Below are 19023 nucleotides of genomic sequence, written 5' to 3' on the forward strand. Positions count from 1 at the left end.
GGACGAGATGTGAGGATTTTTAGGTCATATTGCAAACCATCAGCAAATTATATGATTGAGTATGTTTTATATGTTACATAAACATACAAAAACTTTGTATTTTTTCATAAAATAAAATATCTCTACATACATACCTCTGTGGAATTGTAGATAAAAACGGGGCTATGTGAGGCAGAATTTTTAATGGCACTCTTGAGAACTTCTATGAGACTAATTGATCAACTGTGGAGCCCTCTCAGTGTTTTTTATACCCCCATTATTGCTTTTTCTCGGGCTCGGGCCACACTGTCATTCCCACCTACAAGATCTTCCATGGACATCATCCCTGCGCCAGCTTCTCCACCACTGCTCGGAGATATGCAAAGTCACACTCCTTATGGTTACCAAACATTAGATAATTAATGATTATTCTATATAAAAACTTTCAATAGATAATCACTAATTTGGTTTTCTTATATTTTTCCAATCTCTGCTGATTGAGCTAGGTCGTGCATGTCTGAAAGTGTTGCTGATTATTATGTAATTTGAAAGATAAAAAATATACTTTAAAATATGTGCATATTTTATTTTATTTAATTCTGCTGCTAAGAATTAAATCCAGTACCAGAATATAAGCTTTCGATGCTGTTTCGAGAGTCGTTTCGATTTAACTAAACCCCACATGCTCGTACTTCCAGCCGCGAGTGACTCACGTGCAATTTAAACGTCGGGCCAATTAGCGGCTCGCATTCGTCGACTTCTTCATCTGGGAAGGCATTCGGGACGCGCCAGTGCCGGCGTTGGGAATTCCCCTCGCCCTCCGTTAAAACAATAAATCAGGCAAATTGCATTTGCTGATTTAGTGGCGGCGTCGGACTCTCCTTTGCCTATGGTGCCGATTTCAACTCCTGCATCTTTCTCTCTCTCTCCTAATCTGCCCCTCATATCTCTCTCGTTTAGACTGCGTTAATTAGATTGCTGAGCCTGGCGCTAATTAATACGTAGGTACACCTGTGTGTGCTGAGGTGCGAATGTGTCGGTTACGATTCCCATTAATAGCGATGTCATCGTTTAAATCCTACTCCAACGTTGTATGTACTTGAAATGCATACTCGAGCGGTTATGGAGTGATTCACAACTTTTTTTAGCTTCATACAAAGAGGAACTCTTGACATATTTCATAAAATATCGAGGTCGTGCCATTACTGATTTATTCCATGGTATTCCGCATTTGAGTTGAAAATCAATAACCACGTTTGCTAGAAAATGTAATGATATGCTAGCGTGGACCTTAGATGATACTTAAGAATCATGATTTATGATCTGATATATAATAAAATCAATCTTACATAGAAGATTTAAATAAGCAGCTTTGCATTGACTGCTTAACGAAATAATATTATATAAATTTCAAGTATTTAGTAAGACATGATGTTCTCAATGGTTCTCTTGGTTCAGATTAATATTTAAAAAAAAGCAGTGGTCTTGTAAGTCATTTTTAATAATTTATTTTAATTGCGTTATTACATTTTTTTTGTTTGAATCACTTAAAACTTCTTTACTACTTCGCGTGCTTCTCGATGCAGCTTTGCTATTAAAATCGCATTGCCCGAAGTCACAGGGACCGTAATGAATTTACGATTTTTATTATTCGGCCCCTTTGTTTTTTGGGGTCCACCTTTTCAATTTTTGCGCTGTCGTGATGATCGTAATTTAAAATATAATTGAAAAGTCCATCACCGCGGGACCCCGGCCACGTGTTGCACGGGCCAATTTTTTTTTCACTCTTCTCGACGTAAGTTGGTCTCTGCGCTTGTTTTCTCATTGTGATGTAATTAAAATTTTGTCGGTGTATTTTTTGTCAAAGCGCTATTAAATGGTGTATTCAGTGTATAGCCATAATTTATTGTTAAAAAATTTAATTAAAATTTCGCTAATGAACAACTTTTGAAACTAGAAAATATATGCACGACTTTTAGTTAGTATCAAATAATACAATTCATTACATTATACCTCACAAAAGTCATTCATACTCAATAACAACAAACGTTCCACTTGATCTAATACTTTCTCCCCAGGGCTCTTTAATATGGATTCTTTGCGCAAGTCCTTGTCTTTATCGTTGAACTATGCAAATGGTGGTCTGTACAAAAAGTGTGCTACCTCCGTAAACGAGGGTGTGTAACAACACTGAAGTGCAATTAATATCTTGATTACTTTCCACGGGCGCCCTCCTAGCTGTTATTTTCTAATTTCCTATTATCTGCTTGCTCTCTCTTGGCAAAGGCCAACAGTGCCATGGTCCAGGCCACTGTCATCTACGTCTACCTATCCTGCCGCTGTAATCACCTTGTAATTTGCTTTTTGGCTGAACACCAATACAAAAACGGAACCGTATTTTTTTATACACAAAGCACCCCTTTCATCTGGGCGGAGAATTAATTACCAGGTGCCAGCTCAAAAGTGTGCTGTCAATCGATCCATTTATGGCCATAGTGATTCCTTTCCCATGTAAATGTATTCAATTAAAAAATTTGTAACGTATTACGTTTAAATTTAATTAGTACGACTAGATACATCATCAATTTAGCTCAATTTTGATTCGGCATGATTCAAGTGTTATTTAGGCACTACAACATATAATACAACTACTGTCAATAACGCCGATCTAAATCTTGAAAATAGTCTACAATGCGCGATTTTATTAAAAAATACTGCTAGACTCGGCAATAGATAAATTTTTCGACTTAGCACCAAAGATACAATTTTGAGTAACTAAACAAACAGAAAGAAATATTATATCTGATAAAATAATGGAAATATTTCATAATCTTTAAATATGTGTTTTATACATAAAATATTATAACACGACAAAACACTTTTTTTTATTCAATTTACGATGCGCGAGTCTTTTCTTGGTGCGCAAAATTCAAAGAAATTTATTTGACAAAAAATTTAACAACATTCCAGTTAAATATCGAAATATAGTTATATTATCAAAATTTATATTAATTTCGGTAACGGTGGCAAAAGCGGACAGCCGCTAGTGCCAAGCAACGCGACGCAGATCGCGTACTCTCTCAGTCTCTCGACGACTACCGAAAAATCAACACGTGACGCCGCCAAATTAAAACATATCTTCTATTCCAGAATATAAGAAGTACTGAAAAATAATTTAAATCTCTGGAAAGAAAATTTTCTCTGAATCTTTCACTATTTCGACGACATACACCTGATACTTATACATTTATTTTTCTTTCATCGCACTTTCTCAATCCAAAACAGTTCAGCTTGTATGTCGATTGTCCCATTTTATGCGTGTGAGGTGCAATTTTACGGTCAACGGATTTATAGCATGTAAGCCTTCCCTAAGCCAATTTTTTTTATTAAGTGTTTCGCAAATATTCATTGATAATATCGCGTAAGTATATATGTACAGTCCGTACAAGATGTGAACGCTCAACGATATAGTATTGATGAGAAATAATTTAGGACGACAATGTAAAATTACATATCCAATTATTTTTTCCTTTTTTTATTTAATTTGTTGAGGAAAATGTAAAATTTCACTTTTTTGCTTATTTTGTTTATTTATATACATATTTAACTCAAAAACATGAGAACAGTTTTGGAATCACTCTCCAGGTTTAATATCTGTTTAATATAATATTTTAAAAAATACCAATAGAATATTACAGGATTTGTTTTATTGATTACAAAATACCACAACATGACAATAATTTATAATAAAAATATAACACATAATAATTTTTAATTCAATTTCCAACGTATGGTCACCCTACCATTAAAACAGCCCTGATTTACTATTGGTAACGTTCTCCTATATGTGTAAACAAATTCGCGGAAAACTGTATATGTATGCATGCATGCATACACGCACCCTTATTTCCAACACAACGATGCTGAGCGTTAACATCTTGGATGGACTATAGTACCACTTGATCTAACGTAATATTTTTACGCTTTACTAATTTCAACATATTTAAAAAAGTCTTTGCAATGAAATTTTGTCCTATCAATCGATTAACAAATACACAATAATATCGTATTTTTTACTCAAACTCAATTGTAGACAATTTGGTATTATTTTTTTTATCACGAAATTGGTTAGTTAACCACTCAAAAACAAAATACATTTAATACATACCTCTAAATGATTCACTAATATATCTTTATATATATATATAAGGTGTGATTTTATTTAATTATCAAATAATAAAATTGTTAAATTCTATATATTAATAGTACTGAAGTACTAGTTTAATATAAAAATGCAAAAAAATATAATTAATGCAATGTATACTTTTACATATGCTCATAGTAAAATTAAGACATTTATCATTACATATGATATTTTTATTAATTATTTCATACGATTTAACCGTTGCAGTGCGCCGATTTCGTTCGAAATTTAATCCACCACCGAGCGGGTTCCCCACAGTGCGCCAGATAATAAATGCTGTTAATATAATTTCTCATATACAGTCATATACATACATGCATACATAAACTAAATGTTTCACATATGAGCGCACGCATACAGGCGAATTGTGCATTGCAACGCTAATTAATTTTATGCAACGCCACACTTGAACGACTTCCGTAATGAATAACTTGCAACCGGCTAATACACTATCCACATTTGCTAAGATCGTATGTAGGACAAAAACTCAACAGTCTATCTATGCTTTGTATATAGCTCGGTATAAATTCAGCAAAGATTTCGCCATAGTCAGCTGTATATTTATAGTGATTGAAGTATTGCAGCTATATGATAATACATATTGTGCGTTAAAAACATCAATTAACTCATCCAAAATTTTCATTTATTAAATGTCAATTAAAATTTTTATTTGCTCAAAAAAAAAATTATATTATTAGATAAATAAATATAATAGATGAGCAACATTTTTCACAGTAATTAACTCTATATACTGCAATTCATATCTGAGACTTATTGACGTTTAACTACATCAAAGTTTTCATAGTTAATTACGGATAACGTCATCAGATGCAAATCTGGTCTCGTTTGTTTACGCGGTATGGAATAGCGAAACTTTGCAAATTAAAGCACGTAGATTGCTTATTTATAACACACGCTTATTATAAATTAACACTATGTACTACATAAACATTGCGATGTACGGTATTTATATTATATATAATACATTAATAAAATAACATCTTTGTAAGCTTGCATTATGTATGTATAGGTGTGTACTTCTTTCAGTCGTTATTTGAGTTAAAAATAAAATTATGCTAATAATTTGTGAACAACAATCGGGATTCAGAGAAAAGCATTCCACTGAAACTGCATTACAAGTAGTGATAAATGATTGGCTGTTGGCTAAGGATACAAACAAAATCATTGGAGCAGTTTTCTTGGATTTCAAGAGAGCCTTCGAAGCAATAGACAGAAAAATAATGTTAAAGAAATTGGAGAGTATAGGTATAAGTGATATAGTTTTAAGATGGTTTAATAATTACTTATATAAAAGAAAACAAAAAGTTAAAATAAATAATGTATATTCTGAAGAGAAATTAGTGTCTTATGGAGTACCACAAGGGTCTAAATTAGGACCATTGTTATTTGTTTTGTATATTAATGATATAGTTAATAACGTAAAAAAATGTAAAATTCATCTATTTGCGGATGACACATTAATGTATTGCATAGGTGATAACATTAAAGAAATTGTAAATAATTTAAATAATAAATTAAGTATATTAGAAATATGGTTAAAGAATAATGTACTTAAATTAAATGAGAATAAAACTAAATGTATGTTTATTAATTATAAAAATGTTTTAGATAATAGTACCAAAATAGTAATAAATAACACTAGTATAGAAATAGTGGATAATATAAAATATTTAGGAGTAATTGTTGATACAAAATTAAATTTTAAAGAACATTGTAATTACATATATATTAAAAAAAATTAGTAGAAAAATAGGTTTATTATCTAGATTAAGAAATATATTAAGTATACATACAAAAAAAAAAATTTACAATAGTATAATATTGCCCCATTTTAATTATTGTGCAACACTATTAAATATGTTAAATAAATTAGATAAACAAATGTTTCAAAAATTACAAAATAGGGCAATGAGAGTAATTTTAAATAAAAATAGATTAACTAATTGTAAAAGTATGATTGATAGATTAGAATGGTTGAATGTTCAAGAAATATTGAGTATGAATGTTTTAGTATTTATATATAGGTTAGAAAATAATGTTACCAAAATATTTTAATAAGTATTTAATAAGAAATAAAGATGTACATAAATATAATACTAGAAATAGAGAAAATTTAAAGATAATTAAGTATAAGAAAACGAGTACGGCTAGGGGAATTATGTACGGAGGTTTTGATTTATATAATAGTCTTCCAAGAGAAATCCGAAACAGCAAAAATATAACGGGTTTCATAAATGGAATAAAAAAACACCTTCGTACATATAGAAATAAATTATAATATTAAGACTTTATTATTGTATATTTTTATTTTTTCTTTCTGTTATGTATTTTTTATATATTTTTATATATGTTTACTAAATTTGTTAGATGTAAAGATTAGCTATTAAGCTAAATAAATTAATAAAATAATAAAATAATAATAATAATAATAATAACACTAGTATGTATTAGTTTTTCAACTAGCATGATATACCACTTATCAATTAGTCACTGTCAGTGATTAATACAATATGGACCCTAGTGTTTATAATTACTATTGTGTAAATGAGATCGAAATTAGTGATTACTTTAATCTGAGATAAAGCTGGGTAGGGATAGCACTATCAATTCTTTGTTTTTAAAATATGTATAATATATTTACAATACAGATTATCAATTTTATTTATTTATAAAAAAACTGTATAATTAAAATAAAATCTAGCTAGCATTAAAACATTTTGGTCTAGTTTCTGTTGCATTGTGCTTTAAGTTGAACTCTTACAAAAAAAATTGTAACTCAATAATAAATGTTAATAATATTCTGTTATATGTTATACATGTAAAGATCTGTTGAGCGCATTATTATTAACTACACAAAACTTAGTATTTTTAATAGTATCTTGTATTTCTAATTTATAAAGTTTATTTTTATAAACTCGGAAGCTTATTTAATTACCTATATAATAAGATACACATACACGTTATATAATAATTAATTAGTAAATAGCCAAATAAAGTTATTTAGTGTTTGTTTCATCAATCTGTATAAAACTTTGGATTATTATTAGCTTCAAAGCTTTCAAAAGGTTTTCGTAGATTGAAAGCCATCCATCTAAACACCGTATCAAATCACATTAGTTCGCAAACTACCTCTTTTAATAATAATCAAATGATACAATTTAATAGTCAAGCTCAAAGTGTAGATAAACAGTCGGGGATCGTTTACGCATCCATAATGCCTATTTACGTTACACGACGTATATACACACAAACTTTGTGTATTTGACAATCCCTCGGGTTATGATTAATCCCGAGCGGCAACTTCAGTTCAAAATCCACGTAAAACAGGTCATTATCCATTTATTTGATTAACTTACCCGATTGGGTATAGCGCGCAAAGTTTCAACCCACCGTACTCTTCTTCTCTTACCTGGTTTCCAGTCTCACAAAACCACTCCGCCAAGTGTTGAGTTCCACTAAACACGGGCATAAAGCCGATGTGCTGCGTATTCATCAACTTAATGTTCAACTAATAACTGTTACGGCCCCTCGTCAAACCCACACCCCCGAAAGCCACCTCAAACCCCACACCTCCATACCCGCGTCGGCTCGGGGGTTAAATGATTTAAGTAACTCGCGGAAGCGGACCCTCGTTCCACTTCGTTTTAAATTAATTAATTCGACGATAGAGTTGTGTATCAACTCTCTTATACACACTCGTGCCCACATATACACACATGTGTATATATATACGTAAACACACAATTTTGTGATATTAACCCATCGTGTGAGTATCTCAATCCTTAATCAAGGTGTAAATATAAATTGCATTACTCTAATTTTAATTTCAAATAACTAGACAAACTAACAGTTTATTAGTATTATAAATAAGATCTTGTTGCTCTCAATTATGTGATATTAATAACTATTGCACCAAATTTCTATTGGTGTTAAACTATTCTTCAAGATATGTCTTATCATACCATTTCTCTATTTTACTGTATTTTTGTGTTAACATAAACATGATATATTTCTTAATATTTACTATTTAATTTTTATTAGATATTAAAAATCAACATAGAGAATTTTAATGCCTGCACTATACTCTCTGGAAGTTGGCCAAGGTTGACCAAGGACGGATAATGTAGTGGGTTACTTCGGTCAAGTTCGGTTATGCCCGCTCTAAAATCTCTCAGAAGTTGTCCGAGGTTACCAAGAACGGGACATGCTTCGGCCAGCTTCAATCGCTTCCGAACATTGTCGGCATATTTTCCGAGTTTAAGGGACATATATATCGGAGCTGCTCTTTCGAGCGCGAGCAGTGAGATACTTATCCTTTTGCTCTCTCGCATGTTACGTGACGAGAGTGAAAGAGATAATGATATGGTGCTTCGTACTGAGATAGAACGAGTAACTCGGTTCAATTTCAGTATGCGCGTAGGCGTCTTATGGTTAACACGCATGTCGAGCGCTGCATCGTGGTCACGTGGTCAAGTTATAATACCACATGCTTATCGCGGACTTCAACAGACTCTTACTGACATATTTGAATATTTTAGGGCACCAAAAGGAATTAATTATATTTTTGATAGTATATTCTTCTAACAGATATCGTTACTGTATTTTTTTTATATAAAATTAAATAATTAAAAAATAATTAGTGGTACTTGATTTTGTTAAAAAAATCGTTACGAATATTCTTATGTATTTTCCTAGATCGGTTTATATAAATGTCACACCATAACGAATTCTTATTTAGAATCGATGGCGACAAATTTTAGGATAGTCACAGATGTGCTGTTCGTATTCTGAAGTATCATTTTTATGCCTTATGGCTATTTGCAGAAGCCGACAAAGATTTTGCGTAAATTTAATATTTACGACCGAAAAGTTTTTACTGATATTGTATTGGTGAGTGCCGACACAAACTTTTATAATTATCAGTAGCGTAATTTTAATAATATAACAATTTAAAAATTGTTGTCTGACCGTCACTCACAGCCGCCGTCCGGATGGCCTATGAAATTTGCGACAGTGTGGTCGCTTACTCGAAGTCGTAGTTCTCGGCCGACTTCAGTTGTAATTTTGGTTCGAACAACTTCCATAGAGTGTAGTGCAGGCACAAGTATTTTAGTACAAAAAAACTTATTCCATTTATATTTACTATACATAAATAATACAACTCCATACAACCTAAATATTTTAAGTTCTAAAATATTTTTATTTTTTTTAACAAAATAAAATACTTCTAAAGCTGGCCAAATGATAATGATACGTTAATAAAAAAATGATTATTTTACAAACCTATAATAATAATTAGTTTAGAAAACTTTAAAATCAATAATAAAATACAGTTTACTTTCAATTAACTGGGCTAATGCTGGGGAGGGGTGCGCGGATAACTAAAATTATGAATTTTTGTATTTTTATTTATTAAGAAAATCTGTGCTTCTTGTTTTCTTAAGAGCTAATATATCGTTATATTTTAATTCATTCAAGTATAGAAAGTTCGGATCATTTGAATCGCGATCAATAATTAAGAAGAATTTTTCACTACTTTTTTTGTTGGATTGAATTAAACTTATAACATTATGCGATAAAAAATTTGCAATCATAAAACCATCGTTCGTTTTTAATATCGTTTCATTAGAATGGGAAGGAGAATTATTTATTAACAATTCTGCTTTTTATGGCACCCATTTACATTTAATAAAAAAATCTCACTTCAGGAACTCCAATCTTTGAAGATCTCTCTATCCATCCATGCTCCTATTTGTTTACAATAATAAACAGGAAGATTGTTTATTTTAATCCCATTAAATGATCTAGAATTTTTCCTTCTCCAATAACCAAAAGTTATTTTTTTATGAGTTCTATATAGATTTCCGAAACACATGACTGAGTTACTACACTCTTTAGATGCTATCTAAATTTTAAATGAATTAAAAATAAATTGAATTTATTAAAGCACAGATAATCGAGATTACGCTGTTTTTAAATACAACTACATATAAGTATCTATAAGATAATAAAATGATTCATATACTGTTTTGCTACTTTGGATATTATATTATTTTTATACAAACCTTCAAGTTAAAAAAATCACAATTTTCGCTATTGCCCTTGACCTTGACAGTTAAATATTTATGTTTGTCTATAATAACTGTCAAATTTACAAAAATATGCTACGACACAGAAACATTAAAAAAACATACAGCCAATGAAAGTGACATTCATAAAAAAGTGACAATCGCTATTCACGTAGCCATATTAGTATGTTTTACTAACAATAAAAATCACACGTAATCTTTAAGAGTTGCTTCATATCAATATTTACAAGATTTATTAATACAAAAAATACATTATTTCGTGCAAAAGGTGTGCGAAATATTGTTCAACCTATTATATGCATTTGTGTCTTTCGTGCCATTGTGGCGTGTTCACCAGTCGTTTTTTTGTGTGCCACAATTCGCTAATTTACAATCATAGCTTTCGTACATGCGAATGTAAATCACGAGGCCCGCCATTTGACAACCCCTGCGAAAGTTACTTTCTTTGGCGAATTTATAAATTTTACCAAACAGCCCGCGCACGTGAGTCCTGCTGCTTGTACGGGTTCTTCATAAATAATCAACAAATATGTGTAACTCGTATGTATACGTACAGTGTACCTATGTATGTGTGTATTTAATTAATCTTGACTAACTTCATGATGAGTTTTAGACATTAGTCTTGTTTTTTGATACGTTTAATTAAGCCATGCGCGTAAGGGGCCGGCGCGGCGTGATTGTTAATTAAATTTTCTTATGAATTAACTTTTCGGGCGCTATCTCCCGTTTTAACACCCCAAAACTAGATTGGTATGTATGCTATGTATTATATTATATTATAATTAATAATGTTATAATTAGCGGCGTATCGTTTTGTGTGCGTGTTTTGCGCGAGACGTTGGCTCTAAACGGATCATCCCCGAAGCTTTGGCCCCCTTTAAAGGCTAATTGTATTCAGTCTAATCCGAAAGCCTACATTTTCTGCGGGGACATGTTTTAAAGTTATTAGGACGTCGTGAGGGTAAGTGGGTATTCTGGAATATCACTCCCAGTGGGCCGAGTCTCATTTATTCGACGCTTGATTCTCGGCTTTCCGCGAAAGCTCGACCTAATAATTTTGTATAGTATTTTTCTTTAAAAATGCATATATTTGAATAACAAAAAGTTTTTTTGTAATAAATATTTACTTAAGAATAAATATTAATATTATATTATGCAACAAGACGTCCATATTTTAAAAATAATTTGCAATATTAAAAGTAGTCTTTACGAAATATATATTTACCAATCACAAAAAACGCCTAATAAAAATACATATAAATCATTATAATTTCAGTATTATACAGGAGGCATTTTTAAATTTGAATTAAAACCCATATACATATCCTAAGTGGGGTACAGTTAAACACCTAAATAATAAAAATAATATCTGACCGATATGTATTGTAGTCTACAAAGATATGCCACTGAATTAAATTTAATATTAATGTAGCCCCAATCAAATTTGATTGGGGTTAATTTGTACCCCATTCCTACTTCTGATCCCATTTTCAAAGTTTCGGTACTGGAAGGTTAAAAAACCCTTTACCTATTTTTAATTTTCACATAAAACATAAAACATAAAGTAAATTTATTTAATTTTTTATTTTAATTTTAAATCTTCCGCTGTAACCTATGCTGCGTTAGCCCAATGCGTTACAACGGAGTAAATCTGTACCAACTTGTATTAACTACCAGACCCTTCTACCCTTGGTAATAATTATAAATTATTATGTGTATTACAATTTATAATTAAAATAAATTACTTTCCAGCTGTGGCTATTTTTCTATAGACAAAAGGTCTATCAGCTTTTAATTTTATTTATTTTTAAATTGTACATCTATCTAGCGCCAAAAACTTTGACATAGTTAGTTGAAGAAACGTTAATTTTTAACGGGTATGTCTAGCATTATATTATAAATAATAAAACTTTGTTGCGATTAACTAACCCTGGCTTTTCTTAAGTAACACATCCTTTAAACGTTCTAGATGTATAGAGCTACACGTTTTGGTTTCTCGATGTTTTTAATTTCTTAAGAAATGAAAATTTTTATTTTCATTTCAAATAAAATATATTTTATGTTATTAAGGAATAGAGAATGATCGTTGAAGAGAACAAACTTTAATGGGATGATGATTTGTTATAATGAACGCGAATAATCGAAAGACCAGATTGATTACAGAGCTTAAGCTTCCGTATTTATATCCAAATCGTAGAGAAAATAACAGCTGTTTGTATTTTACATATTTAATTTTTTGAACAAGATAAAATTAAAAAAAAAACAATTCGCTGACAGGCGAATTTTATGCTATAACTCTATGGAAACTTTTATACATTTTTGCAATCTGTTGATTTCCACGCAAAGCGTATTTTTCTTCTTCTTTTATTAATTTAGTCTTTAGATTACTTAAACAAAGTTAAGGCCAATTAGAGTAGTTGAGAAAATCGTAAGCAATTTTTTGTCATTCAAATACTTCTAACCATTAAAAGCTTCCAAGAAAGCATTCATATTATTCAGCGGCATAAAATATTCAGCGATTATAATATTCATACAAATTACATTTTTAACAAAAAAAAATTCCCAAGAAATGAGAATTCTCTATTTGGCAATTTTCTCAAGAATCATAAACATTTTATAGAGTAGATCGCAACTGCAACTTCTTATCTTCTATCAATAAGCTTGTGGACAGTATCAGCTTCAGTCTACCAATCACAAATTAAATTCCTTTGTGAATAACAACCAGCGATAATTTAGCTATTTATTACATTAAAGCTACAGGCGGTCCTCGACTTTCGCACATAATAGGTTCCTGAAAATGTGTGCGAATGTTGAATGTACGAAAGTCGAGGGAAGTAAAAAAATTGAAATTGTGTGTATTTTAAAATATTTATTTATCAAGTAAGATGTTTAAGAGGCGTTTAAGAGACACGTTTAAGTGGGCTTTGCGGGTGTTTCCGTTAAAAAGTTATCAAGAGTTAACTGTTTTCCACTATTTTTTTTCTTTTCTTCATATAGTATTTTATAACATGCTATGTTTTTATTGATCGCCCCACGCACTTGAGATATGCGTTCTCCATTGGGATCACAATATTCCATAATATTTAAAAATTTGTAAAGATGCGTGAAGGCTTCATTCATATTTTTCATTGTTAAAGAGTTTTCCAAAATAAACCTGTCTCATTCACATTACATATTTGGCTAGAGGAATATTCTACATCTTCAATAATTTTGGATAATTAGGAAATAAATTCTTTTGTAGCTTCTTTATCCGCATTAGCCGATTCTCCAGTAAATTTAATATAATGAAGATAATACCTCATTTTAAAATTGTAAAACCAACCGTTACTTGCTTGAAAAACCGGGTTAAACTATTTTTTAATCTATCCTTCCAATCTTTGTGAAAACTAAGAGCTTTTGCTTGAATAATTGAAATACTCAAAGGGACATCTTTTTGATGTTGGTCATCGATCTACGATGACAAAGATTTACCATTTCATCCATGTTTTTTTTGCTGTGTTTTTTTTGGAAACATATAATAGATTGTGGAAATATATCTTTATTTTCCACAATTTTGAACGTATTCTTTAATTATATTTTTATTTTGCAAAATTGAACATATCGTAGACCTGTTTGTATCATACGAACGTCCGATTGAAGCAAAAGATTCACCGCTATCAGAACGTTTATTAAAAAAAAAATGTTTTTTTTTAAATTTGCGAAATAGCGAATTGTGCGAAAGTCGAAAGCCACCAGTATATATAAAAATATGACTTAAAATAAGTGCATGTTATTATTTACAGCTTGTTCTCATATTTTCATTTTTATCAGCTTCTATTATTTTTCTAATTGTTTCGTTGCTTACTTTAAATATTTTGAAGAATATTAAATCTTGTTTTTAACGGTATTTTGTAAGCCTTTTACGTTATTCATCGCCAGAAGAAAAATGTCAATAAAAAAAATAAGCAATTTTTGTGCACTTCGTCTTCAAATACATTTTTTGCAGCCTTTACTCTAATTAAATTTTAATGGATTAAAATAAAAATTAGGGTTTTATGTCACGATAAAATGATCTGTGCTATATGATATATACAAATAATTTTCTCACTATATTGGTCATCCAATATTAGATATTTAAGTTTTAGACAGTTTTAAGCACAATCGGCAACAATTAATAATGAGAAGGTTATGAAATAAAATGATTTTTATAACCCATAATAATATGCAATTTAATTTAAACAATCTGTGTTATTAAATTAATAATTTACAGCACCAAACAACATCATATTGAAGTGCGTCTATAAAGTTGAAGCTTGACGAGAAAGGTGGTTCGGGTAATTTGTCCCGAGAGATTTCGGTAATTGAAATTAATAAGTAAAGTTTAAACCAGTTGGCTTATTAGCTAAACTATCGCCGTTGATATTGGAGTATTTAAACTCACCCTCTCCATACTACGACATAGCACATACACGGTTAGAACTTACGTTTCCTTTTGAACACGCCGGAGTCATTGACTACCTATATCTTTTAATTTGGATCTTTTAGAATCGCATGCATTTACATTTCAAAATTTAATTTTTGCTTACGCTTTCGGTTTATGTGAAACTCTCTGATTGGAAGTGCTCGTCGATGCTTTCCCAGTTTGTACTGTAAATATGATTTGGCAGAAGAGGTCTCATCTTCGTGCGACCCTCATCCCTATACTCCCGGGTGGCACATATCCTTGATTACCTGGCACACCGGTTTATACAAATATGTAATTAACGTTGATAAGCAAGAAAACCCTTTGAATCCGTACGGGAAAACCGGTAGCGCGATACTTTCAAACATGTTTGAACCCTTCGATTCAAATCGGATTTAATCAACGTTGAGTAACCAAAATTTAATAATGTACACACTTTTTAATTTTTATTTTATATTTTTAACATAATATTAATTAGTATAAATGTATCATATTAACTCCCAATCAAAGTTTTGTTGTATGAAAGCATATATTTTATAATATTAGTCCCTGACTCGCTGGCGTTTAATGTTTTGATTACATCATATTTGCAAGTCAAATCCTTGCGGTGTAATTAATTAGCGATTCATAAGTAAATAACGAAAATTAATAAAACATTACGGGGCGTAACTTGTTAAAAAGAGCTCGTCTGCTCTTCCTGACTTTTATATAACATTTTGTTAACGAAACAAACATCCCACGGGCGATTACTGTCTAATGCTTTAATATAGCGACAGGCTTCGCAATTTAACGTTAATTTTTCACGGCTCAAAAAACATAATTTTAACTAAATCATTTAGGAGCAATAAAAAAGAATTCAAAGTGTGATGACGTTACACTTATTTGTTCTATGTTAGGCTACTTCAAAATATGCCACCTTTAATTAGTTTATTTATTTAAAAACTCTTCAGTACCTGATTTTTGTATTTTTCTGTTTCTGTTTATTAGGAAAACAGTCCAAACTCGCATTTGCAAAAGTTTTCGAAACCGCCCCCACACTCTGCGGATTCGAACCCGTGACCCTTCGCAACCCTTACTTGGCCGGCGGCGCTACCGATAATCTAGTTTATTGCCGGCTCGGGCTATCTTTGCGGCAATTAACCTGGCCCGAGATAATAAGTGGTTTATGTTGTTTAAAGCGGGGACCTGCTCCGTGGTTTATGGATAATAAATAAGGTCCTACACCTGGAGCATTATTTACTTAATTAGACATTATTTATGATAGCGGTGCTTAATTGCCGTTTCATTTTGTGTTCGAGACGCCTCGGGCCTTGCTTCACTCTGCAGCCTCCTCTCCGCGCATACGTTTATAATATTATATATGTATGTATGTATAATACATTATATACAGCATGTACACTAAAATATAATTATTGAAGAGAAGAGAATTCTTAATTTATTGTGTGTTGATACTGATGTTACAGCAAATTACCGATAGTGAAACCATATTTATTTCACTATCGGTAATACTGGCAAATTAAGTTTTAACTGTCGTTAAAACATAATTTGCCAGTAGTGAAGCGTGCATTTTCTGTTCACTTGATCTAACTAAAGTCCAAAATCACCATAGCTTTTTTTCCAAAACACATTTAGTGTTATGAGTCGATCGATCCACCATACATACGCTCATAAGCAATATAGTTAAGGTCAGTGTGAACTTATTTATACATATTTAAAGTTGAATTTTGGTGACAGTATAGAATTTTTGAGCATTCTGTATATGTTTGTTAGCAAAATCCAATGTGTCAATTTTTCGCAAAATGGCGACAAGTATAAAAACTTAAACACTCGTAACTCCGTAGGTTTAAATTTTAACGAAAATATCGCTATGTATGAAACGTTTAAAAGCCTAAACTTCATCTAAATAAAATATAAAAAAAATAGTTTTTTGCTTCAAAACAAGTGATGTATCAGTTCGATCGGACCCCCATACGAGCTATTTTGAGACTTTCAGAAGAGTTAACGCTCTTAACTGCTTGGTTTTAAAGATTAAAAATTCAATTTTTAGTATCGATACCCCCCATATGTTCTGTATTAAAAAAAAAATATAATTTTTTTTTACAAAATGGTGGCTAATGTAAAAATCAAAAGTGTCATAACTTTGCAAAATGAAATCTCACCGAAAAATGTCGTATGCAAAAAGTGTTTAAAACCTTAATTTACATTTAAAAAAAAATTTAATTATTTTTTTTCAATAAAAAACGAGTCTTACGGTAAATTGACCGGACACGGTACGCTTCATAAGATTCTCATGTCATCTGGACGAAATACCGTTACACGAAAGAGCATGCTTTATCTCTTTCTTCGTTGCACGCGACACCACTCTCATTTTTATTTCTAGGGGATCGGCGTCAGTTCTGGATTGCTAAATGAATAAATTTGATTAACTTACAATACCACTAACTTCATTCTATAATTTTACTACTTATGTATCTGATTTTTTTTTAATTTTGTGCGGAATTTCAACGATATTTTAAATAAATATAATTATTATAGTCATTATTAAATGTATTCTTACTACTTTTGTTTCCAAAACCAATAAAATATTTATATTTATTATAAAAAAAGAGCATTATTATATAATAAAAATAAAATGGTAAATATTTCTTTAGAAGTGCAGGGTAACACCCCCACGATGTATGGCTGAGAGGCAAATAGTAGTGGATTCTAATTAGAATGTAACGGTAAACCGTCGAGCTCGATAGGGAATCTTATGATGCGCACCGTACGTGCTTTTATACGACTTGGCATATAGTTAAAGCTTGTATTTGGTTCCTTTTAAAGATATAGACTTGAATTTTTGATACGAAATAGAGCGTTCGAATATACTTACGATACCGTTTAAAAAAATTAAAAATTAAAAAAAAAGTTTTTTTTTTCCAAAACACGGTTAGTGTTATGAGTCGATCGACCCACCATACATACGCTCATAAGACTTGAAATATAGTTTAGGTCAGTGTGAGCTTATTTATACACAAAAAATCGTACGGCAAAAACTCATGATATTTAAAAACCAGAGTAATTTAAAATATGTGTTTCGTATTACTAAATTAGTTTAAATTGTTTTTTTTTATCAATGACTTGAAGAATAATGTCAATCGAATTGTTGTTTCAGGATGTTCGGTAGTTCGGGTGCGTGTGCGGCGTGTGGACAGACTATTCCGGCGAGCGAGTTCGTAATGCGCACGGGGGGCGGATTGCCTGGCGGGGGCGCTCCGCCATCGTCAGCCCCACAGCACCACGTCTTTCACCTCAAGTGCTTCGCCTGCTCAAAGTGCGGCGCACACCTAGTCCCCGGTGATAGGTGAGTCTACCAAATTAACAATAATATATCACGTCAAACCATAAGCTTTAGTTTAACACATAATCGCAAAGATTAGAGATAAATATCAGCACTAAAACATAACTCTCCAAGGCTTCCAAAGCAATTAAATTGTTTTCAAGTGATCTTAAAAATATGTAACGATATTTTTCATTAGTACTTATTGTTATAAATAATTACAAAATTTCGTGCGGCGTGCATTATTAATAATTTAATTGATTAATCTGATCCCCTCTCTATGATGATATTTTTATTATAATAATTTGTGGGGTCGGAATGAGCCTACTCTAGCCGACCATGCATGAATTAATCGTATCTGTCACATTAATCACATGATATTTATTTGATAAGTTATTTGTGACAATAATACAAAGGCCACCCCGGGACCCCCAAGTGACTCAGTTCCGAACGATTTCCTCCCTGTCGGGGGTAGCTCGGACCCCTTAATTCGTCCGAGTTGAATAATTTCTCTCGATTGTAATTTTAATGAATTATGCGCTCTCTTTTGTGTCGTGCGCTTAAAATATTTAATATCTTGCTTTAATAAGAAATAGTTTATTATTTATGAATATTTACGTAAAAATATTTTTGTTGCGATGTTGCGAATTCTGAAATATATTATTAAGATAATATCTTATATGAAAATAATTTGTTAATCATGATTAAACTGTAATTACCATATATTTTAATGTTATTATATGTTAATTTATTTATTTAAAAAAAAAAAACGGAAATATAAAATATTTTTTTATAAGCATTTCATACTTGTAGGTATTCATTATGTCTGATTGACTTGCTCAGTTGGTACGCATTGGGCTTACGCTTGTCAGGTGTCAACGGAAAATTTAATAAAAATAATTAAATAAATATAAAATTATTATCTAGTACTAAACCTAAGTATATATTTTATTGATTTATTTTTTTAATT

At 31.1% G+C, this 19023-nt stretch overlaps 1 protein-coding gene across 2 annotated transcripts in view; it reads left to right on the forward strand.

Annotated features, from left to right (window-relative positions):
* The window catches only part of LOC148236195 (LIM domain transcription factor LMO4.2), a 158842-nt gene that overhangs the window by 135870 nt on the left and 3949 nt on the right, over nt 1–19023 (forward strand). For both annotated transcript variants that reach the window (XM_088185136.1, XM_088185137.1), the window contains one exon: nt 17889–18077. In XM_088185136.1, the coding sequence (XP_088041262.1) occupies nt 17889–18077 (189 nt within the window). The remainder of the gene's footprint in view (nt 1–17888; nt 18078–19023) is intronic.

This window comes from Plectrocnemia conspersa, unplaced genomic scaffold, assembly GCF_051122295.1.
Source record: "Plectrocnemia conspersa isolate PC_06_02 unplaced genomic scaffold, ASM5112229v1 ptg000004l, whole genome shotgun sequence".
NCBI lineage: Eukaryota > Metazoa > Arthropoda > Insecta > Trichoptera > Polycentropodidae > Plectrocnemia > Plectrocnemia conspersa.